Here is a 26661-nt window from a genome sequence, read left to right as displayed (position 1 = left end):
ATTGGATTCCTAAAGGATTATTTCGAATCCCAGATCTTATTCCTGGAAGAGCCCTCAGAAACCTAGTCCAGTTTCTTTTTACAGATGAGGAAACTGAAACCAAAGAGGCTTGCTCAAGGTCATGTAGGTCATTTCAGAGATGGAGTCTCCTAACTTCCCAACCATTCCTTGTTCTGTTGCCCAAGCTACCTTTTAATTTTAGAATTTGGACTGGGAGGTTTAGGCAGCATCAAAGGAATACCATTCCTCCCTTTTCTCCTTACACCTTACTTTCTCTGACTCTTTTCCTTCTTCCTGTCCTAGTTGCTGGAATGGATCCGCCGCACTGTCCCATGGCTGGAGAACCGAACCCCTGAGAATACCATGCAGGCTATGCAGCAGAAACTGGAGGATTTCCGAGACTACCGCCGCCTGCACAAACCCCCTAAAGTCCAGGAAAAGTGCCAGTTGGAGATCAACTTTAACACATTACAGACTAAACTCCGACTCAGTAACAGGCCTGCCTTCATGCCTTCTGAGGGAAAGATGGTCTCGGTGAGTTAGAGGCAGGCAGAGATGGGCAGAGTGCTTTGGATGTGGTAGTAGGATTTGCTGGCATGCTTGACTCTCTCAGAGTACATTCTGGATCCAAGCAAAATATATTATTATTTTTTCAACTCTATTGATATTTGGGTCCAGAGCCTTATTCTTTATAATAAAAATAGGTAGAGAAAAGAAAGCAAGTTCAGCAAAACTAATCCATACATTAATGGAGTTTAATAGTACATGTGTGTATCACACCATAGTGCCCCATCTCTGCAAAGAAGGGAGGAAGATTAAGCAAAACTTTATAGTTTTTTCTTAAACTTTGGACTTAATCATTCCAGAAAGATCCTTTCCCTATATATATAGCACAACACAAGACGATTGTACATGATATCATAAATTTTTTACAGCTTGCAAACAAAGCTTTGTGAAGGCATCCTCTTTACAAAGAGCTGATTGAGTGCTACTCCAGGATTTCAGTCCTCTGTGGTTCTCTGTTATGATCCATAGCAGACCCTTTTCTACTTGGTGATGAGGACTTTGATGTTGTCCTGTAGACAATCTATTTCTGGCTGCATTTACTTAAAAAATAGCCAGATCTCTATAGCGGACTTCCTTTTTTACCCTTTTCTGGGACTTGAAGGGAAGCTGCAAGGCAGTGGTGTCAAACTTAAGTAGCAACAGAGGCCATTAAATCATACCTGCCGGGTGCATATTAAAGCTACCTTTTAATGTTGTCTATGTTTATCATATTTTTATTTGGCAAATTAAATATTTTCTCAATTATATTTTATATGGTTCAGACCATACTTGGGAATGTTACATTTGGAGTATTTGACACATATAAAAGACAGGAAACTACTAATTGAGGGTAGTCAGAAAAATTGACCAGAATACAGAATAATCCTATATGTATTTTTATATGAAAAGCCAGGGTAGTATTATATATAGAAAACCATCTTTGGAGTTAGGCAGGTCCTAGATTCAAGTCCTACCTAGATATTACTGTGTGACTCTACACAAGTCAATTAATCCATTACAGAGCAGGTATTGATCTGTATTGGGAAAGGTTTTCTTGTTTAAAATTTTTGGTCCCAAAATAATTACAGTTTTTCCTATCCCCAAAGAACAATTATAAGGAGGAATTTCCTATGCTGAAGAAATCATCTATTCTTCCCTTCTACCTTACCTCCTCCCTTCCTTCTCCCCCCCCCAAAAAAAAAAAAAAAAGAAGAAGAAGAATAGTAAGGAAGGTAAAGGTATATGCTGTATTCCTGGTGAATGAATCATTAGGGTCATAAGAAATATTATGCTTCATACCAAGCAATCAGTGGAATCTTGTTCAGGGATAGATCATTATAGCTTATCATTGGCCTATTCAGCATTTCTCTTGCTGCTAAACACTCAACTTAGAAGCCTGGGGAGTAGCTTCTGGGAGACAGGCATCTCTGTCTAATAAATGTTTTATAATTTTAAAACATTATCAGGGACCTCTTGTCCACTTATAGGTATAAAGAAAGCAATGATGATTAGATTGTGAGTGTTTCAGATTAATTCATTACAATTGTGAAAATAGCTTTTAAAGAACAGAATAGATTTAGAGAAAATGGAGTAATCCTTGAAAGTGACTGAACAAAAGGTATTTAATTCCTTGCTTTTGTGATATTAAGAGGAAATTACTCTGTAGCATATAAAATACTATAGCAGTTTGTGATATATAGATATTATGTAGCACCTCCCATCCACATTAGCTTGCAATTATTTTTTCACGTATTTGCCCTGTCTCAGAGTATAATCTTTAGCAGATCCCTTCCTTGTTATCTAGTATAATGCCCTAATATAATGGCTCCTTATTATTAATAATTGTTTGAGGTAGGTGTAGGGATTTTTACCCATCAGACAGTTATAAAATTGTGGGGGAACATGATAGATGTGTTCCAGAATATGAAAGGTTATCACTTGGAAGAGGGATTACATTTGCTCTGTTTATATTCAAAGGGCAGAGCTGAGTATGATAGTTGGAAGTTGGAAGAAGACAGATTTACAATTTTGTTTTTGAAGAGAAATCTTCTTGATAATTAGCTATCCAAAATTAGAATAAGCTGCTTCAGGAAGTAGTGGATTCCTCATAACTGGAGGTTTAGAAGCAAAGGCCAACCACTTATTGGGGAAGTTTTATTGAAGCGATACTTATTCAGTGATGAATTAAGACAGCCTTCCAAATCTGAGCCTCTGTGACTCGCTGGATCCTGGCACATACTAAGAATTTAACCATTATTCAACACCTTGGCCCTAACTGCTGACAAGACTTTTTTACTGTCATCTACTGGGGCCAGAAGAATGCAGAAAAATCCCTTTCCAATGGAGGCCTGAGCAGCCTCAAAGAAAGAAACAGAATTTTCTTTGCTGTTGAAAACTTGTAGTGTAGGGTGGGAGGGAAGGCTATGAGTCAAGTATGGGATAGGACGAGTTGGGGTGAGGAGGGTTAAGTGGAGTTGGAAAGGAAATCTTGTCCTAGAAGAGCAAGGGACAGCTGATTGAGGATGCTATGATGAGAGAAGAAGCTGTCAGTATCCCAGCACTAGATCATAGAGTCCTGGCCTTTGTGACGCTACCTTTTTCTGACCCTCCAGGATATCAATAATGCATGGGGGGGCCTGGAGCAGGCAGAGAAGGGTTATGAAGAGTGGCAGTTGAATGAAATCAGAAGGTTAGAACGACTGGACCACCTGGCTGAGAAGTTCCGTCAGAAGGCCTCTATCCATGAAGCCTGGACAGATGGTAAGGGCAACATCAGAGGGATTCTGACCTGCTTTTCATGATTTTCCCTAAGCCGGGGTCTTTGGAAACTAAGGGATCCTAATTTTCTTGCTTTCTTCCTAATGTTTGTTAACGGGTCTTGATTCCCATATGTCAATATCCCTTGGAAATAAATATTGCTGTCTAACCCATAGAACCTTCCAAATTCTCCCATAGCATTTATCCAAAATGAGACTGATAACACTATTTGAGCCCTCTGGGTAGGAAGCCACACGATAGGCCAGACAATAAGTATTCCATGAATGCTTACTTCATGGTTGATTAATGTAGAATTTGTCTCTTTTCTGAGGGGGCACCGAGGTCCAGAGATGGATACTGGATGGTATCCAGAGTCCTGCATTTGAGTGTGAGATCAGGACTGGAAGTGGAGGTCAAGAGAGCAGTTCCCAGAGAGTATAGCTATTCCAATTTATCTCTTAGAACTCACAAACAAGAATCTTTGGAATCCTTAGTTTGGGATCCCTCTTTAATTAAGCTTTGTGTTAATACTTCCAGGTCTGCTTGCTTTCCTTTTCCCTCCTCCTTATGGGATTATATGATCTTTTAAGTGGATTTTGGCTTTTAAAGAGTGGGACATTTATTGGGGAGTGGGCAAAAGGGAGGAAGGAATTAAGTGGGTATGTAATATATGCATGCTGTGAGTTCATTTTCATTTGGCTTCCACGTGGAAACATGCTGTCCTTCATTCACTCATTCATCATTTATTTATTTATTACAGTGCCTGGCACGTAGTAGGTGCTTAATAAATGCTTGTTGATTGATTGGTTGATTAAGCACCTACTCAGTGCAAGGCACTGTGCTAGACGCTGGCTGCCGATGCAAAGCTATGGCACAGACCCTGTTCTTAAGGAGTTGATAAACCAACGGGATTAAAGACTTGTATACAAAGAAGCCTGAGATAAGCACAAAGGAGGAGAGGTTTAGGCAAAATACTGTGAGAGATTTTGGGAGACCTCTTTACCTGAGAGAGAAGAGGGCTCCCAGGGAAGGCTTCCTGGAGGAACTTGAACCAGAATATCTGAAGATGTTGCAGATGACTGCCATCAGTGGGACATGCACCTCAAGTTTGTTTCTTTTAATAATACTGATAACTGCTCACATTACTCTAATGCTTTACAATTTTCAAAGTACTTTGCTGACAACACCTTGTGAGGTAGGTGATACGAGCATTATCACCCCCATTTTGTAGATAAGGTAACTGAGACCCAGAGAAATTAAGTGATATGTCCAGTGTTGCCTAGCCTGTAAATTCAGGGCTGGGAGGGGTGGGGAATAAATCTTGAACTTTTGACTGCAAGCCTAGTGTTCTTTCAATGAACTGAGGGTGGCTGGTGGTCACAGGGGTTCCTATTTTCTCTTTTTATTTTTGTTATGATATGTGCCCTCTTTACCAAGATTGCTGGCCAGGGTCAGGAACTGTGATGATATAAGAGCAAATTCTGTCACCAAGACAGAATTGGCCTTTTGAATGGACTAAGCTAACCAGCCCTGTGGTCAGTGGCCATACTAATTGAGACTGCTGGTTTAGTATTGTCAAGTGATAAGTAATCAGATGGCCCCAATAATCCTTCACTCATATCTCCTGCTACTCTGTATTTCAAATAGTGCTGGGTACTATGAAAGCTACAAAAGAACTCTGTTCTTTTTCTGTCCTTAATGGGACAAGACATACACCCATGACTATAAGCAAAAAATTTGGGGCAGCATGTAATTAATGCTGGAGATAATAATTGTTCTATGGGAGAGGCTACTGTGGGAATGAATAGTTGACTGAGGCTTCATAGACCAATTTTATCACTAATGGGAACTCCAATAGATGATTTATATGAGAGTATATGATGATTTAGGTTGTTTTATGGCAACATCTGGGGTTAGGGTTATTCTTTCATTTCTCTCTTAATAACCTGTCTGAGACCATGGGATTTACCAAAACCCTTCTTGAACCTAGGCAAGGAGGCCATGTTGCAGCAGAAGGACTATGAGATAGCCACCCTTTCGGAGATCAAGGCCCTTCTGAAGAAGCATGAGGCTTTTGAGAGTGACCTTGCTGCTCATCAAGACCGAGTGGAACAGATTGCTGCTATTGCACAGGAGCTTAAGTAGGAATCATTTGTTTCCCATTCAGCCCCAAACCTTTTCTACTTTGATTTTCCTTCAGGCCATGCTGGAATTATGACATGATAGGGAAGGGGAATGCCTATAACTTGTTGAAACTCTATCTCAGCTGCTTGATTTTCAATCAGCCTTTGGTATGGAAAGGGCACAAATCATCAGGTTTTATAGGAGCAATGAATATTGGACCCCCATACAGGAAGACAATGAATGCAAAACACCAGAGTGCAAAAGCAAATTTCAGTACACATCTGAGCTGCTGACCACATCCCACTTCCCTAGCAGAAGAATGGGAACAGATTTAGAAGCTCTGAGGTGATACCTACTAAATATTAATATAAAATAATCAGATCATACATTTATAAAACACTTTATTTACATTATCTCATTTGAAGCCTCATAAAAATCCTTGTAAGGTAGGTAGTGGCAATATTATCCTCATTTTATAGATGTAGAAATTGAGGCTTAAAGAGGTTATGAGTCTTACCCTGGTTTCCAGAGCTTGGAAATATTAGAATGGGGACTTGAGTGTAGATCATCTGACTTCTTGTTTTAATAAATAGCTTTGGAACTGTTTAAAGGAATATGTCTGGTATCCCAGCTAGTCCAAAATTGGGACATGTACTCCTGAAAGAAATTATTTTTTTCTTGCCTTCATCTTTTTCACCTTTATGGCATTACCTGGTTCCTTTATTCTTTACCCACCCTCATCTCCCATTCCCTCTCTCATTTGGGAGCGTAAAATCCAACGCAGAAAGGGCGGATCTTTTTGTCAAAGATTACTTTATTGGTCAGAAAGGAGAATCATTTGCCTTTGTATATTCTTCCTTTTAATTTGTCAGAACCACACCCATGATGAACCTTCATATGTTTAATTTTCTATCAAAGGAGACTACTAGCACGCTAGTTTTTCTCCCTTCTTTAGTTTTTTTTTTTTTTTTTTTTCCCCAAACTTTGGTGCTTTGGGATTTCTTTCATTTTTAAAAAAGCATCAGTTCCAAAATTGTCCTTATAGAACCATATCTTATAATTAAGGAATCGTGTTGAGCAAAGCAAACTGACCACATCTTTCATTATATGTGAAGTCTGCCATTCTCCTAATGGAGATATGGAAACTTAGACCTTTAGAATCAAGATTGGTCATTATGTTACTTTGAATGTCACAAGTTTGTTCTTTTACAATGAACAACAGTGTATGAGATGATTCTCGGTCTCTTTCTTTTATAGTGAATTGGATTATTACAATTCTCCCAGTGTCAATGCTCGTTGCCAAAAAATCTGTGATCAGTGGGACAACTTGGGAGCATTGACCCAAAAGAGAAGGGAAGCTTTGGAGGTGAGCCCTGAAGGAAAGCTATGTTTCAAATACATTCCTCTTTTCTTTCTTGCTTCTTAATTTTCCACCATTTGGTCCAGGAAATCTCTCTCTTCCTCCCTGCACCTTAGTGCTTCCTTCCCTTATTTTGTCCCCTTTCCTCAGTTCTAGGCCTAAGACTGGGAGGACAAGATTTATGATGTCCTGAGATTCCTCCACTACAAACACTGACCTGACTAAAATATACATCTTCCACTATTCTGAATAAAAGATAGATTTTCTATTTAGTTTTTCTAAACTATGCTCTTTTTAGTGTGAGCATTATTTTTCTTCCTATTTCTTCTATTACTTTCTGTCCTACCCTGCCCTGCATCTTTCCTTGGAAAGAGAACCCAAGCATCAGAATACCTGGATTCAAATCCTGCCTCTTAGGTTTAGTGCCTATATAACTTGGGCAAGTCACAGTCTCCCTGGGTCTCAGTTTCCTCTTAAGTGAAATGAAGATTCAGTTGTCTCTGAGGTCTGTTTTAGCCCTAAATCTGTGATCCCCTCAATCCCTGTTTTCTCTTTTAACTTCCTACTTCTGTTGATGTTCAGCGGACAGAGAAGCTGCTAGAGACCATAGACCAGCTGTATCTGGAATATGCCAAGAGAGCTGCTCCCTTCAATAACTGGATGGAAGGGGCTATGGAAGACCTGCAGGATACCTTCATTGTGCATACCATAGAGGAGATCCAGGTACTCATTCTCCCATAACATTTAAGTTCCTAAAAAGTAATGAATCTGAGCTAATGTGGGAGGATTTCATGCTACTTATGGCTCAGTAGCAATGATTCATGGAAGGCAGTGGAGGCCTGGAATTAGTGGGCTCAATAGGTAATATATTTTTTCACTTCACCAAAGCATCCCTCTTCTCCCTTCCCCTTTCCTTCCCCCAGGCTTATGAATGTCTGAATAGTCTATAGATTCTTGTGGTAATTCCTATCATCATTAAGATTAAAGAAGTAGGATTTAAAAAAAAAAATTCTTTTTTAATCTACCATTCCCCCTCTCCTCTAATCAGGTTGTATTCTGATTTATACTTAATTTTTTTCGTGCTTTACTGCTTCAAGATTGCCTTTTAATATTCATTTTCACTGGATTTTCCCTAGATAAAAATTATCTTTAAAGAAAGGATGCAGAGAGTGTTATTATCACACAGCTATATCCTTCTTTCATTAAGGATGGTAGAATTTACTCATTGCTATGATACAGGAAAACGTAGTGGAGAGAGGAAGATACTTTATAAGATTTAAGATAAAATTTACTAGATGGGAAGCCTTGAAAAGATGCGTTTCAGTAGAATAAAAGTTCCTCATTAGGTTTGTCTGCCCAGCACTTTCAGTGCCCACTTAACATATACTCATTGATTGACCAAAGTAGTAAAGTCCAACTCGTTTGATTAAGGTTTTTGGCTTCTGTACCCTTGTGTCTTTACTGTAAAGAAAGCCGCTAATCTCAAGGAGCTATCTATCTTGATTGGTGCTTTTCCCCCTAACTGGTTAAGAAAGCTTCCTTAACCATTTTGGGCTTTTTTATGTTGGCTGAATGATTAATAGCTATATAACCTTAAGTCATTCACTTTTTAAAAAAATTTTTTTCATCTATATTATACAGGAGTTGAATTAGATTAGAGTTTGTCCCATGGCAGTCTGGTAAAAGCCTATAAACCCCTTTTCACAGTAATATTTTTAAGTGAATAAAATAAAATATATAGAATCATAATTGAAACCTGTTATATTGAAATAGTTATTAAAATATTTTTCCTATCTAAGTTTGCAAGCCTTATGAAGTCTATCCACAGACCTCAAGATTCCTTGGACTCTAAGGTGAAGAATCCTCTGGTTTAGGTTTAACATTCTTCCAGCCATAATTTTTTTTGGCTCTCAGAATGGTTTTTAGTTGCTAGTGTTGCAGCAGACAATCTTCTTAGCTTTCCCTGGTTTGAGATGATGGTGATTGTTCAAAAGGATGTGACTGCTTCAAGCAATCCAATATTCACATTTCCAGTCTCCCAAAAGGACCTAATGTTCTTATCCATGGAAGGCATTTTAAACCTTTAGACTTAATGATTGTGTTTTCTTGCCATCTTTCCCACATTCCTACCTAGGGATTGACCACAGCGCATGAACAATTCAAAGCTACCCTCCCTGATGCTGACAAGGAGCGACAGGCCATTCTAGGAATCCATAACGAAGTTACCAAAATTGTCCAGACATACCATGTCAATATGGCTGGGACCAATCCCTATACAACCATTACCCCTCAGGAGATCAATGGCAAATGGGACCATGTAAGTCAAACAATGGATCAGGGTTCAGGGTGATGGGAAGAGAGAAAGGAAACAAGTTTGAAGGACTAAAGCAGAACTATTTAATTATTCAAGGACCAAAGCAGAACTATTTTGTCATTCAACTTGTTTAGGCTCCAAACAAATCTCCCTTACCCATTTCTTCTGGCATTCAAGGTTCGGCAACTAGTACCAAGGAGAGACCAGGCCCTGATGGAAGAACATACTCGTCAGCAGCAGAATGAACGGCTCCGCAAACAATTTGCAGCCCAGGCCAATGTTATTGGGCCCTGGATCCAGACCAAGATGGAGGTAACACTAAATGCAGAAATCTCCCCTCTTCCTTTCTCTCATCCGTTTCCTGTTTCCCATCTCTACCAAAACCCATTTCCTAGCTCTTTTCTCTCAACCTTCTCTTTTCTGTCTTTGAGGGAATAGACCCTAGTATCCCAAAGATACTTCTTATGCTCAATCACTTAATTATTTATTAAGTCTCTACTGTGTTAAAGGCAACATGAGGGATACAGAAGAAGTTTAAGGGACAATGTATTACATCCACAATGTGGATGTGGACTCAGAGCATCTGTCTAAAGATCTCAATTCTATCACTTAATACTTGTGTGACCTTGTGTATTTAATCTCTATTGATCTTAGCTACTTCATCTATAAAATAAAGCTTTTAGCCTCATTGAGAGGTATCAAACTCAGAAATCAGGGCCACTAACTATAGATAAGGATCCCTGAGAGCTACATAGGGATTTAGAAAGTCACAAATTTACATTATGTTGTATCATTTTAAAATTTTATTTTATTTAAATATTTTCCAATCACATTTTTGTTTCTCTATGGGAAGTTTTGCAGGACTAAATTTGACACCTTTGAACTAGATGAATTCTAAGGTCCCTGTTGGGTCAAAATCAGTGACTTTTAGTACAAACAGAATTCTCACACTGAAGGACCTTACATTCTGTTTCAGGGAAGATTAACCCACATGAAATAACCAGGAAACAATATAAACTGCCATATCATCAACTGCTAGACTGAAAGGTCCACATTCTTAAATATTATATAGAAATCAGTAGAGGTTGTAGTGAGTGAATGTGAGGTAGCCTCTTGGATGAAATAAAACATAACTTGATTTTCTTAAGGATAATTAGAATTTAAATAAAAAGAGGAATATCTGAGCAACTAGAACAGCTTCATCCACTGTATGGAGGCAGGAAGGAACATGATATATGTAGTAGCCAGTGAAAGATGTATCTCTGAAAAATAAGACTGCATAGGGAAGAAAGTTGAGGTTATGAAGGGCTTGGAAAACCAGGCAATGGAATTTAGGTCGAGTTCATTATTTACTGCCTTCTTTGATTATTTCAGCCATTCTAGAACTTCTCTGTCTCCTGAGTCTTATAGGAAGTCTTGAAGAACTACTGGTTTTAAATAGTACTAGGTTAAGCAGATTCAATTCCTGCCTTTTCTGATTTTCCATAATAAAAATGCAAACATGTTAGGTTCTTTCTTATTCTTTTTCAGTTTTGAGGTCTTAATCTTCTTTAACCTCTGAGGTTCCATGGGGAAGGCCATAACTCAAGCAGGCCCAAAGGTTAAAGGGCTGGGATTCCAGAGTTCCTCCCTAAGGGTTACAGTGTATGAATCCTTTGGTGGGGGTAACTTTGAGGCAATGATTCTCTCTGTTCTGTAGGAGATTGGCCGCATCTCCATTGAGATGCATGGCACCTTGGAGGACCAGCTCAGTCACCTTCGACAGTATGAGAAGAGCATTGTCAATTACAAACCAAAGATTGACCAGCTGGAAGGAGATCACCAGCAGATCCAGGAGGCGCTTATCTTTGACAATAAGCACACCAACTATACCATGGAGGTACACTCCCTGGAGGGAAAAGCTGAGGATGTTCTTGGTTTCCCTTAACTTTATCTTTATTTTTTTCCTTAACTTTAAAACTTGGAAACAGGAACCAGCTTTAATCCTTAGGAATAGTCTTCTTGGTGATCATTGATGTATATCTTTTTCTATTCTTCTTTCCTTTCCAGCAGTTTCTTTTTACTATAGAATAGCAATAGAATACATTTGCTAAAATGGAATGACCTTGTTTGTTTGTTTGTTTGTGTGTGTGTGTCTGTAAACATATTTATAGGTTTTCACGTTATTTCCTTTAACTGGAAAGGAGTGAAATCTTTGTTTTGTTTTTGATTGTAAAATTTATTTGGTGGTGGGGAAGAGAGATTTGGATATGTATAAGATAAATTATACATTTTGGTAGCCTCCTACCTTTTTTCCGTGAACTCTTTGCTATTATATTTCTGCCTCTCCTCATCCCCATTATAAGTTATCCTCTTGACCCCTTCAATTCTTGTTTCTTTTGATGACTTTAGATTATGACATTATACAGTCCTATTAGTGTCATTATTGTGCTCTGTGGGTGAGAGTATTCCTGCCTTAGAATATATTGTTGCAAAGGATCCTCATTGGTGATTTGATAAAAATCGGTGTGAATTACCCAATAGGTTCTTTGGTTTTTCAGATGCTAAGGGGGAAAGCCAAAGGTTTGGGTAGTTTAACTCTGCTAACAACAATGTTGATTCCCCAGCACATCCGAGTGGGCTGGGAACAGCTCCTCACCACCATTGCCAGGACCATCAATGAAGTGGAGAACCAGATCCTTACCCGAGATGCCAAAGGAATCAGCCAGGAACAGATGAATGAGTTCCGAGCCTCCTTCAATCATTTTGACCGGGTAAGTGTTTGACGTACTGAACTTTTCCCCCTCCTTCTTGTCACTTAACACAGTTTTAAAATGACCTCATGGATAGGAGAAATTTACCCAAGGTTAGGGGTCCTTCACCAGGACCTAGAGATAGCTCTCAACATTGGGTCTCTCCAAAAGGGTGCCACAGATCTTTGGCTCTCTTTAGTCAATATTTGAGCTAGTGCTCTGGTTGAAGGCAAAGGTGGATGGCATGCTCAACAGATTTGGGGCTGGTAGGAAGCTAGATGGGATAATTAATATATTGTTTTTGCTTAGTTTAGATCCATTATGCCGTTGGATTAGGAAACTCCTTTGCCCAAAACATATCACAGCAATTATTCCCTGGAACCCTGGTTAAGTGACTTCTTGTGGGTTACACAGCCAGTATGTCAGACTTGGGACTTGAACCCAGAATGTCTTGATTCTCAGACTAACTCTTTGTTCACTATTCCATGCTGCCCAAAATGTCAGGTTATGGAATCAGGATCAAAGCTCTTGAAAATCTAGAATAGTGAACAGTCTAATTAGATGAAATTTAGCAGAGTTAGTATTATTCTTGGATAGCTAGGTGGCTCAGTGGATAGAGCCATAGAGTCAGGAAGACTTAAGTTCAAATCCGGCCTCAGACACTTACTGTATTAAACCACTGGAAAAAGAAATGGCAAACTACTCCAATATCTTTGCTAAGAAAACCCCATGGAAGGCATGGCCCATGGGATCACAAAGAGTCAGATATGACTAAATGACTGAACAATAAATACTACACTTGGGGTTTTAAAAAATTAATCATACCAGTATGGAAGGCGATAATAGGTGTGGCTAGACAGTATTTGAAAAAGATTTGGAGGTTTCAGCTGAATGCAAGCTCAGCATGAATCAACAGTGAGATATTATAGTCCCAAATCCTAATGCACCTCATAGCACAAATTAGTAGAAGCAGAAAATATTACAATCCCACTGTACCCTTACCATAGTTAGACCATATCTAGAATATTGGGCTGCTTTCTAGGTATAACATTTGAGTAAATAAGCTGTGCCATTTTCAAAGAAGGGAAACAGAATAATGAGTTCATCTAAACTGCGTCATGAGGATAGCTTAAAGAAACTGGGGATATTTAACTAGGAGAAGAGAAGACTCAAGGGTGACATGATAGCTTATCTTTTAGTATTTGAAGGGCAACTTTCTGGACTAGGGAATCACATTTATTCATGGGACTTAGGACTGAGGGTTAGAATGTCCTTGTCCACCCCATTCATTTTACAAATGAGAAAATTGACACCTAGAGAGATTAAGTGACTTAGTCTCACTACTAATAAATAGTAGGATAAGATTTGGATAAAAGTTTTTGAGATGCCACTGTATCTCACCATACTTTAATTCTCCTCAAAGAAGAGAAGTAGCAGAAATTGTTAGAACTTTATAAGAAGCATATTTTACCTTGATTTTTTAGGACAAATTTCCTAATAATTTCAACTTCACAGAAATGAAGTGGGTTACCTCAGAAAGTGAGTGAGTTCTCCATTATCAGAGGTCTCAAAGCAGAGTATAAATGGCCACTTTTCAGAGATTTTATATAGGGAATCCCAGTTTAGCAATGGCCTCAAGTCCTTTCTGCTTCTGAGAATTTGTGTTTTATGGGAAGAGCTGAGACCTCTATCTCTGAGGCTATCATGTCAACCAGTTTCACAGATCCATAAGAATAGCCCTGTCAACTGCTTTCCTTGGCCCTTGACACATCGGCACCCTAATGGATCTAATACATTCTAAAGTGCTAAAGCACTTTAGAATTATTATCTTATTTGATCCTTATAACAAACAGCCCTGGGAGGGGTGTGTGTGCTATTATTATCCCCATTTTACAGATGAGATAACTGAGGCAAATAGAGGTTAAATGACTTGCCCAGCTCACATAATTAATAAATGTCTGAGGCAAAATTTGACCTCGTCGTCCTGATTCCAAGCCTAGCGCCATATAAGTTTCTTGAAAACAGAAACTATTTGCTGCTTTTTCTTTATCTACAGTGCTGACCTACATAGTAGGTATTTGATGTTTGTTAAATGAAAAGGGTCATGGACTTAGCCAAAAATAAAGTCTGAGTTCAAAACTGTTACTTTCTGACTGTATACCATCTTCCCTAGTTCTCAGTTTTCTCATCTATAAAATGGGAGGAGTCATGGGAGAGGGTTAGACCAGTATGAGAACATTCTTTGAAGCATAATCATAAAATCCTCAGGCTTTTGTGTTGTATCTCAAGTTGGGCCTCTCTGTTTGAATTATTTTGGGCAATTGGCTGAATTTCCTTCACCAAGCCCATCTTGAAGGAAAACTCACAAATTAACAGTGGCTCTTCCTTATTGGCTTCCTGACTAGAATCACTTAACTCTAAGGTGATTTTTACCCTTTGATTCCGGTGGTTCTTATTCCGCCGCCATCCCTATCCCAGCCTTCCATGAGGTGATCTCGGTATATTCATGGCCATCTTCCATAGTGGTGACTTTGAACTCTGATCACTGGCCCTCATCTACACACTAGTATGAGTACTAGGATAGTGAGTGGAGGTGAGATAAAATAGCCTGGAATGGATGGGCTCTTAATATAGGCCCTAGTATCTGTAAATATGGCCCTAAAGATGGACTAAGTGGCTCTTGGAGGATAGGGTGGGCTGATTAGGTTGCTGCCTTCACATGGCCCTGTCTGCTCAGAAGCCTTTAGTGGAACTCCCTGCAGACCCCAGTGTAAGTGTGTATGAGAAGGGATGGGGAGAAAGGAGAGGGAGGGGGCTGATTCGGGAGGTTCCTGTTTTGGTCCTGTTTGGAGCAAGGTTGTGTGTGAGCACATATTGAATGAAACCTCATTTTGGTATCTAACCTTATGCACTTTTATTTCCCCTTTCTCCCTTCTCCCTTCACCCACTTCACCCTTTTCCATTTGCATGATCATGTACACATCTCCCTTCCCATCCCTTTTCACTTCCCACAACCACTTGCTTGCTTTCCCTCCCACCCTGCATGGTACCTACCCACTGTCCGCCTCCTCATTCACATCCCTGCGCATTTTGTCTTTCCTTGCCCATTTCCCTCCCCTGGCACCCACTGCATGTCCTGCTGCCTGGCACACCACGGCCGCCCCCAGGATCACTCCGGCACACTCGGTCCTGAGGAGTTCAAAGCCTGCCTCATCAGCTTGGGTTACGATATTGGCAACGACCCCCAGGTACTCAACACCTGCATGGAACATGGTCAGGGGTGGCATCGGGGGTGATCAATAACGTGTGTTTCTCCTTTTTCTTTTCTCTCTCTGTCCGGATCTCTCCCTTTCCCCCACTTTCCTACGTTCCTCTGGACATGTTCCTTACCTTTCTGACTGCGGCTACCTCTCCCTCTGAGGGGGATCCTTCTTTGCATCCATCTATATTTTGAACTCCCTTCCCTGGCTGCTTTTCATGGGGATCATACTTTCTTTTCTTTCCCATTATCTCTGCGCTCTCTCCTTGCTGACTTCTGCTTCTTGTTCTTTACAATATTTTCCACCTTTAATTTGTATTTCTTTCCTTTTTCATTTTTCTCTCTTTCCTCCGTCTGCCCCACCATCTGGTGGGCCCTTTCCTCTTCCCATCTTTCCTGCCTTCCCTTTGTCTAAATGTCACTGCCTTCGTGCAGAAGAAGACAGGCATGATGGACACGGACGATTTCCGCGCCTGCCTTATCTCCATGGGTTACAATATGGTAACGTAAAATGGATGCCCCCCTCTCATTCCTGAGGGTTGGTATGGTCTCCCATGGCCACATACCCTCATCTCTGCCCTATATGAGGGGAGGGCTCTGTGAATCCAACCAGTGAGGTGAGGTCAAAGTGGAAGGGTTTTCTTGGGTCTAGGTGAATACTGAAATCAGAGGGGGTGGGGAGGGGTGGGGTGAATAAATACAGAGACAGCTCTTATTTTCTTCAGTTTAGCCATATTTTCCATTGTTAATTTTTAGCCCATTAGGGAATAAACTTGGGGGTGGGTCCTCCTATTGGCATCCTTTCTTTGGGGATAAATAATGCTAGATCTGGAGAAGGAATGGAGTGATCTAGTGGGGAGAAGGGTATATCAGGATATCTCTTCTCAACTGTCTTGATGACCCAAAGCATATGCTGGCAGTCCTGGGTTTTTTTTTGTTTTTTCTTTTTAGTGTCTGACAATATTAAAAGGGGCTTTTTCCCCTCTATACTCACAAATATTGCCCTTTCCCTAAGAATATCTAACAAACACAATCTTGGAGCTGTAATAGTCCTACATTTTTGACATGAACTTTTGGTCAATATACTTCTTGGGGGGGGGGGGCGCTGTCTTGTTCTCAGGCCAAGCAGGAGACGATGACATGTTTTAGTCATCACCTTAAATAGATTTCAGCTTGGCTGCTGTTGTCTTTTTGCCAGTGCATCTTTTTCCCTTCTCTTATTTTTATCTCATTTTACTCCTCATTGTCCAGTGCTGAGTGGCAAGCCAGGAGTATTAAAGATTTCTGTCTGTGAAAGCTTTTTTTTTTTAATGATTTGTTAACCTTGGCTCATAGGATTATATTGTGCTGAGCCAAAGAGCTCTCTAAGGAAAAATAATCCAGGTGTCCAAATAGAGAAGGGTTAGGGGTCTTAAATTAGGATATACCTATGAGCTGTGCCCCTGGAACAACCTATATTTTGTTGGGCAGCTTTCTGTTCTCCCTTTGGAATTTCTCAGTCTCACAAACTAGGGGTAATATGAATCCCTCCATCATTAGATACTGACTGATCTCCAGTAAAGCTAGATAATTCAGGTAGATTGCAGACTATAGGACTGATGCAGATTCTGTCTTTTGTTCTTTAGGGAGAGGCAGAGTTTGCCCGTATCATGAGCATTGTAGATCCTAACCGCATTGGTGTAGTGACATTCCAGGCCTTCATTGATTTCATGTCCCGTGAGACAGCTGACACGGACACAGCTGACCAAGTCATGGCTTCCTTCAAGATCCTGGCTGGGGACAAGGTAAGTTTGCTATGTAATCTTAGTCCTTAAAATAATAATAATAATAATAAATTTCCCCACTTACATTTAAAACAATTTTTTACATTTGTTTTTAAAACTTTTGAGTTAGATTCTCCCCCTTATCCCCAGCTTCCATTATTTCCATAAAAGTCAGGTTGTAAAAGATTGTTCATCCTAAGGGGAAAAAAAAATTTTTTTTTCCAAGAAAAATAAAGTAAAGAGAGGAGAGGAGAGAGAGACAGAGATAGAAATAGAGATGGAGAAACAGAGAGATGCTTCATTCCATATTTAGACATGATCAGTTTCTTCCCTGACTTTGGATAGGATTTTTCATTGTAAATCCTTTAGAGTAGTATTGCTGAGAATAGCAGTCATTTACAGCTAATCATCCTAGAACATTGATAATCAATAATTATATTTAAGATATATTTATATATCTTATATATAAGATATAAATATATTTAAGATAAGTCTTATTAATGGCATGGTATCTGATATAGGAGTCAAGGAATGGGTTGCAGACAAAGTTTCTCCAGAGGCGATCCATAGTCATGAATACTTCTATCAATTTTAAGAAAAAAGAGAGAGAAAATTAGTACATTGAATTTCCGTCTTTAAACACACACACACACACACACACAATCAACTCTTGGGAAATAAAGAAAACAGATGAGAAATAAATAAGATGAAAGCAGTTAGCAATACAATTTAGAATAAGAATGGAAGTGGAAAAGTAACAAAATTGGTAAACAATGATTAAATCTAATTTAAAGAAGAGAATAAAACAAAAAATTAGAACTAAGGAGACATTATAAGGGCAAAAAAAAATTAGGTTTCTGTATTCATCATCAGGTCAAGAAGAATGGCTATCTGTAAAAGTAAATGATAAAATAAAAACCCAAGGAGTATACACTCTAAATTAGACTTAGTCTTATGAGTATGAGTATAAACCATTACAGCATTCCTCAGGAAAAAAAGATAATTCATTTGTCATTTCTAAAAAACTTTACAAAGGTAACTTTGACTCTACATAAGATGTTTCAGAATAGAAGGGTTTTTACTAACTGCTTTCCTATTGCCTCTAAATGTGCCCATTTCTCTTCAGTTTTCAGAGAATCCTTACTTAATCCATTTTCTATTAGCTTAATAGAAGAAGCTATTAGCTTCTATTATTCTTAATCCAATTTCTATTAGCTTACATCCTGTTTGTCTTCTTCCTTTTGAGACCCAACTCCTTGAGAAGGCTATCTCCTCTTAATCCCTTTCTAAATCCTGGCTTTCTACCTCATTATTCAACCAAAATTGCTTTCTTCAAATTTATTAATGCCATAAATTGCCATATCTAATGGTCTTTTCCAAGTCTTCATCCTTCTTGACTTCTTTGCGGACTGACACTTGATCACTCCTTCCTCCTAGACATATTCTGTAGGTTTTTGGAACACAACTCTCTCCTGGTTGTCCTGTTATCTATCTGACTAATCTTTCTTAGTATACTTTGTGGAATCTTCAGCCAGGCCATGCCTTCTAATTGTTGATGTCCTGGGGCCCTTTTCTTCTTTATCTATATTACTTTACTTGGTGATCTCATTAGCTCCCATGGATTTAATTATCATCTCTATGATGATGATGATTCTTCTTCTCTCTCTCTCTCTCTTTTTTTTTTTTTTTTTTTTGCTGAAGCAATTGGGGTTTAAGTGACATGCCCAGGGTCACACAGCTAGAAAGTATTAAGTGTTTGAGACCATATTTGGACTCACATTATCCTGATTTCAGGGCTGGTGCTCTATCCACTGTGCCACCTAGCTACCCCTATGATGATGATCCTTAAAACTATTTCTATAGCCCTAATTTCTCTGTTGACCTCCAGGCTTACCAACTGCATGTTGGAAATCTTCAGCTAGATGTCCCTTAAATATCATAAATATTAACATCTTAAAACTAAACTCATTATCTTTTCCCCCAAATGCCCTTTTCTTAATCTCTGAATTATTGTGGAGGGTACTATTATCCTCCCAGCTACTTAGGCTTACAATCTCTAGATGTCTTTCTTGACTCCTCCATTCTTTACTCAGTTGTCAAAGTGATCTTCTTAAAGTGAAAGTCTGACCACATCACCCCTCTCTACTCCAATGATGCCCTATCACCTCCAAGATCAAACATAAAATTCTCTGCTTGGTATTCAAAGACTCTCATAACTAGTGTCTGGTCCCACATTTCTCTTGACCCCACTGTGAATGCTGAGATGCAGAACTTATTTTTATGTGTTTGGCCCCTGCACTGTGCTTCCCATTTCCCAATTCCTAAGTTATTTTCACTGGCTATCCCTCATACGTGCAATGCTTTTCCTGCTTTCCCTAGCTTCCTCAAGTCCCATCTTCTAAAAGAAGCCTTTCCCAATCTCCTTTACTTTTAGTACCTTCTCTTTTGATTATTTCCAATTTATTTTATTTCCAACTTACCTTGTTTGTATAAGATTTATCTTTGTTTACATAGGTTGTCTTTTCTAATAGAATGTGGGCTCCTTGGGAGCAGGATCTGTTTTTTGCCTTTTATTGAGCACACTGCCTGGCACATAGTAGATGCCTAATGTTAATCAATTGACTAATTTTCAACTAGACTGATATCATTAATATAAAATGAAAGAAAAATAAAAACAGAATACACAAATTTTTTTTTTTTTTTTAAATTTAAAGTATCCCATCATGACCAAGCATATTTATAAATGGAATGCAAGGCTGATTTAATACCAAAAAAGCCATTAATATAATTATAGCTATAAAGGGAAAAAAGTCTTCTTTATTAAGGACATGTCTTAAACAGGAACATCTCTTATCATTCCTATTTATTATAGTTTTGGGAATCTTAGCAATAAGTCATGAAACAAATTAATGAAATAAGCATTGACATTAAAGTATGATTAAGAAATGTCAACCTGTAAATAAATTAATTTTATATGTAGAAAACACTAAGTCAACAAAAAAATTAGTAGAGATATATAAAATTAATAAGGAATAAGATAAACCCATAAAAATAATTTGCATTTTTATGTGCTACTGTGAGTCAAGATGAATTGATAGAGAAATACTATTTATAATTCAGTTCAATTCCACCAATGGTTTTTCAAGTACTCACTATATGCAAGGATCTGTGTGCTGGGGATTCAAAGGCAAAAATAAAATAATTTTTATATTCAAAGAGCTAACATTCATTTGAGGGGAGGGAAGATTAGAAAAATATATACATGTAATTCAAAAGAAGAACAAAAAGAATGTAGATCTCTATCTGTCATTTATCTTGGATGTCTTTTGTTTGTATGTCACATTCATTTTAGACTATATAGTAGCCCCTGTAATAGATTTTCACAGGAAAAAAAGTCCATTAGTAAGTTAACAGGTTGACTGTGACTGAAAGTGTATACAACATTTTATACATTACCTCCCATGAAAGAGAGGCATATTTTCTTTTTAAAATTAAAAAAAAAATTTATGTTTAAGATATTTCTTATCATTAAATTAAGAAATATCAACAACCATCTACTTTCTAATATTCAAAGAACAAAAAAACCCATAAAACCATGATTGTTCATTGTGTACAATTTGTGTATGTGTGTGTGTGTTTATTAAGTAGTATTGACACTGCCCTGCTTGCCTTTCTCCTCTTCCCTTTTTGAATTTTGTGTACTTTGGAACTATTTCATTGAAACTGTTTACCTTCTCTTCTATCACTGTCATTAGTAAGGCAAGAAAAACAAATAGTAATAAAAGTCTATTGTTGGAATTTCATTGGTACTTCAGAAGATTATACAAATTTTAGAGAACAATTTAACAGTATTCAAGGGGAATGACTTTTGAGCCAGCAATTTCATGGTATAAAGAATGATATGCTGGATCTGGAGACAGAATGACATTAAATTAAATTAAGTCCTGCCTCTGATATATAGAGTTAGATAACCGATGACAAGTCAATTGAGTTCTACTTCCTCATTTATAAAATAAAGGATTTGAACTTGATAACTAACCTCCAAGATCCCTTCCATCTCCAAAGCTGTGGTCCAATAATTTGTATGAAGAAAATGCCATTTGCAATAGCAAAAAAACAGAACAATCTCTGTATTCCAACAATTTGAGAATGACTGAATAAATTATAGCCCTATCGACTATAATGAAATATTGCAGTGCTATAAAAATAACATGTAAAATGTGAATTGTAGAAGAACTTATGTAGTATGATAGCTGAGTGAAGGCAGCACTGGAAATGGAATCATATTAATTACTACTACTTTTTTTTTTTTTTTTAAAGAAAGAAAGGGGAAAAAAACTGGGTCAAATTGAGTAGAATGTTAGATAGGATTAGAAGGGGACTCAGTTCACCAGACTTGGTGGCACACACCCACAATCCGTTACTAGAAGGTTGGTTCTGGGGTAAGTTGGGGTAAGAACCAATCAGATATCTGTAGTGTCAGGCACCAATATAGTAAGCCCTCTGGGAATGTTGAGAAAGGGAACCTTGAGCCTAACAAGGGTCAAACTGACCTAGGTTGGAAAAGTTGCAGATCAAAGCTACTGTGCCGATCTCAAAAAAAGGTAGTGGGGAGACGAAAAGGGAGCAGAGCAAGAGTGTATTATTTGCTTGTTTAATGTTCTTTTGATTCAACTTCATTAAAAAACAGGGGTTGATTTTGTTCCTTACTTTGTGACTTTTTTTGTGCTTGTGGATAGTTACTGAGCATTTCTCCCTCAAGAGTAAAGAGAAAGGGGAAAGCTTTTGTTCTGTGTTTAAAAGAGTAAGACAGGATGATCCCTTAGCTGATTTGTGAAGGATATACCTACTTTTCTATTAATTTGGATCTCTCTCTGTTATGCCATGTGCCCAAGACCAATAATCTAAATTAATTTTTGTTGTCCCTCATGGCCATAATTACCATACACCTTCCTAAAAGGCTCTGCTCTGAGTTGGATGTGAACAGTCCCATAAGTTGTAAGTGTAAATTGAAAATGATTGGAATTTTTATCCTTCCTCCTAGGAAGTGTTCACATCAATAATAATCTTTTTTAAACCCTCTTAATTTGGACAGATCTAAAAAAATGGAATCTCACTTAAAGTTTGGTATTGAATGGGACTGACTGGATGATCTATTTCTCAGGATCGTCACGTGATCCAGAACTGGGACCTTGGAAGGTCATTTGATCTCTGGAGGAATGAACTTTGAATCTGGAGATACAGGAAGTTGCAGGAAGTGACTTGTCCTGTGGGAGGCAGCTAGCATTACTGACCATTGGTCAAGGATGGTTACATCCTTTTAGTCTACCCAATGAGAAGGCTTGAGTCTTTAGCTTTTAAACCCTGGACAAGCGGGAAGTTGGCCAGGTTTTAGGAGCACTTGGCAGGAGTTGGGATGGCTCCCAGGTGTGTCTGGGCCTCTTCCTACAGGGATTAAATAAATGCTTTCTCTTTGTACCTGATTATGTCTCTGATTAGTTAATTGAGAAGAGGGTCTTGCACCCCACCTGTCCCACACAGTATTTTAGGGTCAGGATATTCATTCTTGGTGTTCTTAAAATCACCTCATAGAGAAGACCACTTCTGTGGTAGCCATAAGGTCCATTTGAGGATCAGGGAATGTCGGTTAAATTCTTAAAAGAGGCATCTCTTTCCTATTTCTCCTATACCTTTAAATAGAACTATTAATTTTAAGGTTTTTTTTAAACAACAAAAAATGAAATAAACAGAATTATGCCTAAACCATATGCAAAACCATGAAGTTCAAACCATTTCTACTATAGACAAGGGGCAAGACTATATTTATTTGTAATTTCTTTTCTTCTTAGCTCACACAGATATTTTGTCTCTACTTTGGTGTTCCAAACCTTATGAATCTTGCTCTTACTTTTTATCTTTCTAATAGAAATGCTTGCCTGGGAGGAGCCCCTGCCTCTCTTCCCCAACTTCTTTTTGTCCTCAACCCTTAAATACCCTTCCTTCTCCCTCTTAGCATATTTCCTATTAAAAACCCCAAACTTACTTTACCCAGCACTAAACTAAACTATGTCCTGAACCAAACTCCTTTCTAGGATATCATTCACAAAACCAACCAGCCTAATCTTGTTCAGGTCCATTCCAATAGAATGTGTACTTGGGACACACCTTTGAGAATCTAGCCTCTGGGCCTTTACAACTTAATATTTCCTCCATGACTCAGTGATAGTTGTTCAGGAACTCTTCCATTGTGCTTTTCAAAACTATTTACCTCTTCCCATCTAAACATGATTTTACAGACTTAGATTCTATTCTTTCTTAGCCTTCATCCTATTCAAATGAAAGATTCTAACCTTTTAAATTCTGTGAGGGAAGTCACAGGGAAAGGATTATTCTTCCCGTTTTACAAAAGATATTTAATTACCCTGTTCCCTCTGAATGATCCCATGGAATGCTCCATGTTGTTATGACATGGTTGTCAGAAAACTTCTTGGGACTTCAGTGACACTTAAAACACATTAGTTACATTTCCAGTTACCAGGGTTCTGTTTTGATTCCCTAACTTTGCAATGGAAGGACATACCAGAGAAGATAATAAATTGGAACCAACAGAACAGTTACAACCTGGTCAAATGACTATAGTAGGTGAGGAATAGAGAAGAATGTAGGCTGGACTGAGGTTAGAGGCAAGAGCCAGGATCATCCCCCCAGGGGGAGAGTTTTTTTAAAAAAAAATCTCATTTTATAGATTAAGAATTAGAAATTATAATACAAGTTAAGTCATACAGCTAAGTGTCTGAGGTATCTTCTTGACTTTAGTCCTGGCACTCTTATCTACTGCACTAACTAGTTGAATTACCTAGTTTTGATTTATCCTAAAGTACAATCCTGCCTTTCCACATATAACTCCTTGGTTATACTGTCAGATACAATATTTGAACCATGAATCTTCCCCAGGATCACATTTCTCATGTTTTTATATACAATAGGGAATATTCAGTTTGTTTGGACCACTTGCATAATAAGATGCTGTAGCAAAACACAAATCCTTATTCTTTAGAAAAGAGATTGATGATTTTTCAAAAATGGCATGTCAAGGTTAGTAGGTCCTATTTTTCTGTTGTGTTAATGATAAGACTATGGGGAGGGAATCTCATGAGCAGTGGGAAGGACCATAGAAGTGGTGACTGTAAGCCTCACAAAATCCTCAGCAATCATAATGTAGGTAGGTGATCTAGAGATATAATAGATTATAGATATTGCCTGTAACTGTATTTCTTTGTTTTCTTTGCAGAATTATATCACCTTGGATGAACTACGCCGAGAGCTCCCTCCTGACCAAGCAGAATATTGCATTGCACGGATGGCCCCCTATACTGGCCCGGATGCAGTGCCTGGTGCTCTGGACTACATGTCCTTCTCCACAGCCCTTTATGGCGAAAGTGACCTTTAACCTACTCTTAGTCACCCTACCACACAAATCCCCTTTCTTTATTACCATACAAATCCCCAAACTCTACCAGGGCTCTTCTTCCTGTCCAGATGCACCTTTCTTTCTGTATGCAATGCAATCCCTTCCCTCAGCTTTGCCTCCTTTGTTGGTCTGTCCTCTACCTTCTCCTTACTTCTCCTTTCCCCACCAAACCTTGGGGTTTTTGTGTCAATTCAAAGGTTCCCATCATCTTCAGGGCTGGGACAAACATTGAATCTTCCCACCTCTGAAAGTGGTAACAGTTTACAAAATTATTTTCTGCAAAAAAGAAAAAAAAAAAGTTTAAAAAAAAAAAACCAAAAAACCCACATATTTTATTATAGAAAATAAAGGTATTTTTTCTCCATCTGACTGAAATGGATAAGGGGAAAATAGAAATATTTGCACCACATGTTTTGTCTGTTGTGACATAGGAAAATAAGCAAGCACAATGCGACTTTCCATCCTTTTAAAAAAATTCTATCTACATAGATAGAATATATATGCGTTTATATATCTATGTAGATAAAATTTTTAAAAAAAGAATTTATCTTATCTGTTCCATCTTTTGTGTCCATTCCTCTAATCTCACAGCTTTGAGTGGGGGGAGGAAATTTTGTCAAAAGACACACCAGATGCATGTGTGTTTGCTTGATCACTCGTTTCATGGAAATATTTTATGATATTAAAAAAAAAAAAAAAAAAACTTCAGATAGCTGTTTTTTAGAAAGACAAATAATTTACATGGCTTGTCTTTTCATATTTAATTCCAGAGATATGATGATCAGTTTCCTCAGTGCACAAAATATTTTTTGTTTTGTTTTGTTTTAATTATTTTAAAGTTGTCTATTAAAAAAAAAAGATCAGGACAAACTTGCAAAGAGTGAATGACTTTGATATTGCTTGTCACAAACCATATTAAAAACAAAGCAGCATTCTTGTGATAACTCTTTGCGTGTCATATCTTTCTGCTGTTGAAAAATTGCATGGGACCTCAGGGAGGTATGTGATACTAGTCTCCATATTGTTTTTTCATGCAGATCCTGAAGTTATAGTGCAGAGTCCTGCATCCTATTCTGTTTGCTTTGCTTCTTTATTTCCCTGGGCTACGTTCTCCTCATGCATAAATGGAGCTGGGGAACTAGGGAATTGGGGAACTGGATAGAAGTTAACCATCCTTCTGAAGGGATCCATATGTTGTTTGACCAAAGGCAAGCCACTTAATTGCTCTTTTTTCCAGACAGTTTACTAAGCCTGCCACCTGAATTGGTTGAAGGAGTGTCCACAATCACAGCTCCCTACACTGATGAATTCATAGGTCTAATCCTCACTCCCCCAAATGGGTATTATATCTGCCCTAGTTATATCATAAAATTAAATGAAAATATGGATATGTTCCAGATTCTTTCTTAGATTCAGGGGAATGTATCCCTTCCCCCAGATGGATGATTGAACCTTAACTTTATTGGTTTTTCATGATTCAACCAACTAAAGAACTTATTCATTTGGTAGAACAGTGTTATATGAGACATTTTGAGAGGCTACAGAAGAAATGAACTTGGCAACTGAAAGACAAATCATGCTTCAAAGTACAGGAGACTTCTGTCTGAAATGGGTTTTATGATCTTGGGATTTGGTCATTTAAGTAAATCATAATAAGCCTTGGATATTTGGAAACAAGTCTACTTCTAGAGATAGATGACCCCTTTTTAAAATAATTCATATGGAGTTTAAATTTGCTTGGCCTAGAGTCAGAAAGACTAGTTTTCTTGAGTTCAAATTCAATTTCGGACACATAAACTATCTGTGTGACCCTGCACAAAGTCATTTAACCCTGTTTGCCTCAGTTTCCTCCCCTGTAAAATGAGCCAGAAAAAAAATGGCAAACCATTCCAATGTCTTTGCCAAGAAAACCCCAAATGGGGTCACAAACGGTTGAACAACAACACAACAATATTCATTCCTGTATTGGTGTAATATATTCAGACCAGGAATATTCAAATTATCCTACCTCTTCCAAATTAGGCTCTGCTGTGAAATCACTGACTGATTCCAGTGAAAATAAGTGTTGTGGGTCTCAGTTTCATCATTTGAAAATATGTGCAATTAAAATCCCCTTATTTTTCCTTCCTTGATATACTTCTTCCCCTTGTCCAAGGAAAATTTTTCTCCCCAATAACCTACAGAGTAGAGGATTCATATTTTTAGGCTTCTCAACCTAAATCTTTTTGGGGGAAACCAATCTGTGTCTTGTGACACATTTGTCCCTTAGAAATAGAAGAAACTATACTTTCTGAATCTGAAGGTCATATCCAGCTTTTTCTTGCTCTTTTATACT

The 26661-nt window shown here is 38.2% G+C and overlaps 1 protein-coding gene across 4 annotated transcripts in view; it reads left to right on the top strand.

Annotated features, from left to right (window-relative positions):
* Positions 1-25196, top strand: part of ACTN1 (actinin alpha 1) — a 131063-nt gene extending 105867 nt beyond the window's left edge. For 2 of the 4 annotated variants that reach the window (XM_074290462.1, XM_074290464.1), the window contains exons 10-21: positions 304-534; positions 3159-3306; positions 5294-5444; positions 6685-6793; positions 7370-7510; positions 8922-9104; positions 9279-9413; positions 10801-10980; positions 11708-11854; positions 15001-15081; positions 16718-16876; positions 24147-25196. In XM_074290462.1, coding sequence (XP_074146563.1) covers positions 304-534; positions 3159-3306; positions 5294-5444; positions 6685-6793; positions 7370-7510; positions 8922-9104; positions 9279-9413; positions 10801-10980; positions 11708-11854; positions 15001-15081; positions 16718-16876; positions 24147-24305 — 1824 coding nt within the window. In that variant the 3' untranslated portion in view covers positions 24306-25196. Of the gene's footprint in view, positions 1-303; positions 535-3158; positions 3307-5293; positions 5445-6684; positions 6794-7369; positions 7511-8921; positions 9105-9278; positions 9414-10800; positions 10981-11707; positions 11855-15000; positions 15082-15527; positions 15594-16717; positions 16877-24146 lie in introns of all 4 variants that reach the window. The other 2 variants (XM_074290465.1, XM_074290463.1) reach the window with 2 other exon arrangements.
* The last annotated feature ends 1465 nt before the right edge of the window (positions 25197-26661 follow it).

The sequence above is a fragment of the Sminthopsis crassicaudata genome, chromosome 2 (genome assembly GCF_048593235.1).
Source record: "Sminthopsis crassicaudata isolate SCR6 chromosome 2, ASM4859323v1, whole genome shotgun sequence".
NCBI classification, from domain to species: Eukaryota; Metazoa; Chordata; class Mammalia; order Dasyuromorphia; family Dasyuridae; genus Sminthopsis; species Sminthopsis crassicaudata.
Note: the sequence above shows the minus strand (reverse complement) of the source record. Positions and strands in the feature narration are given on the sequence as shown.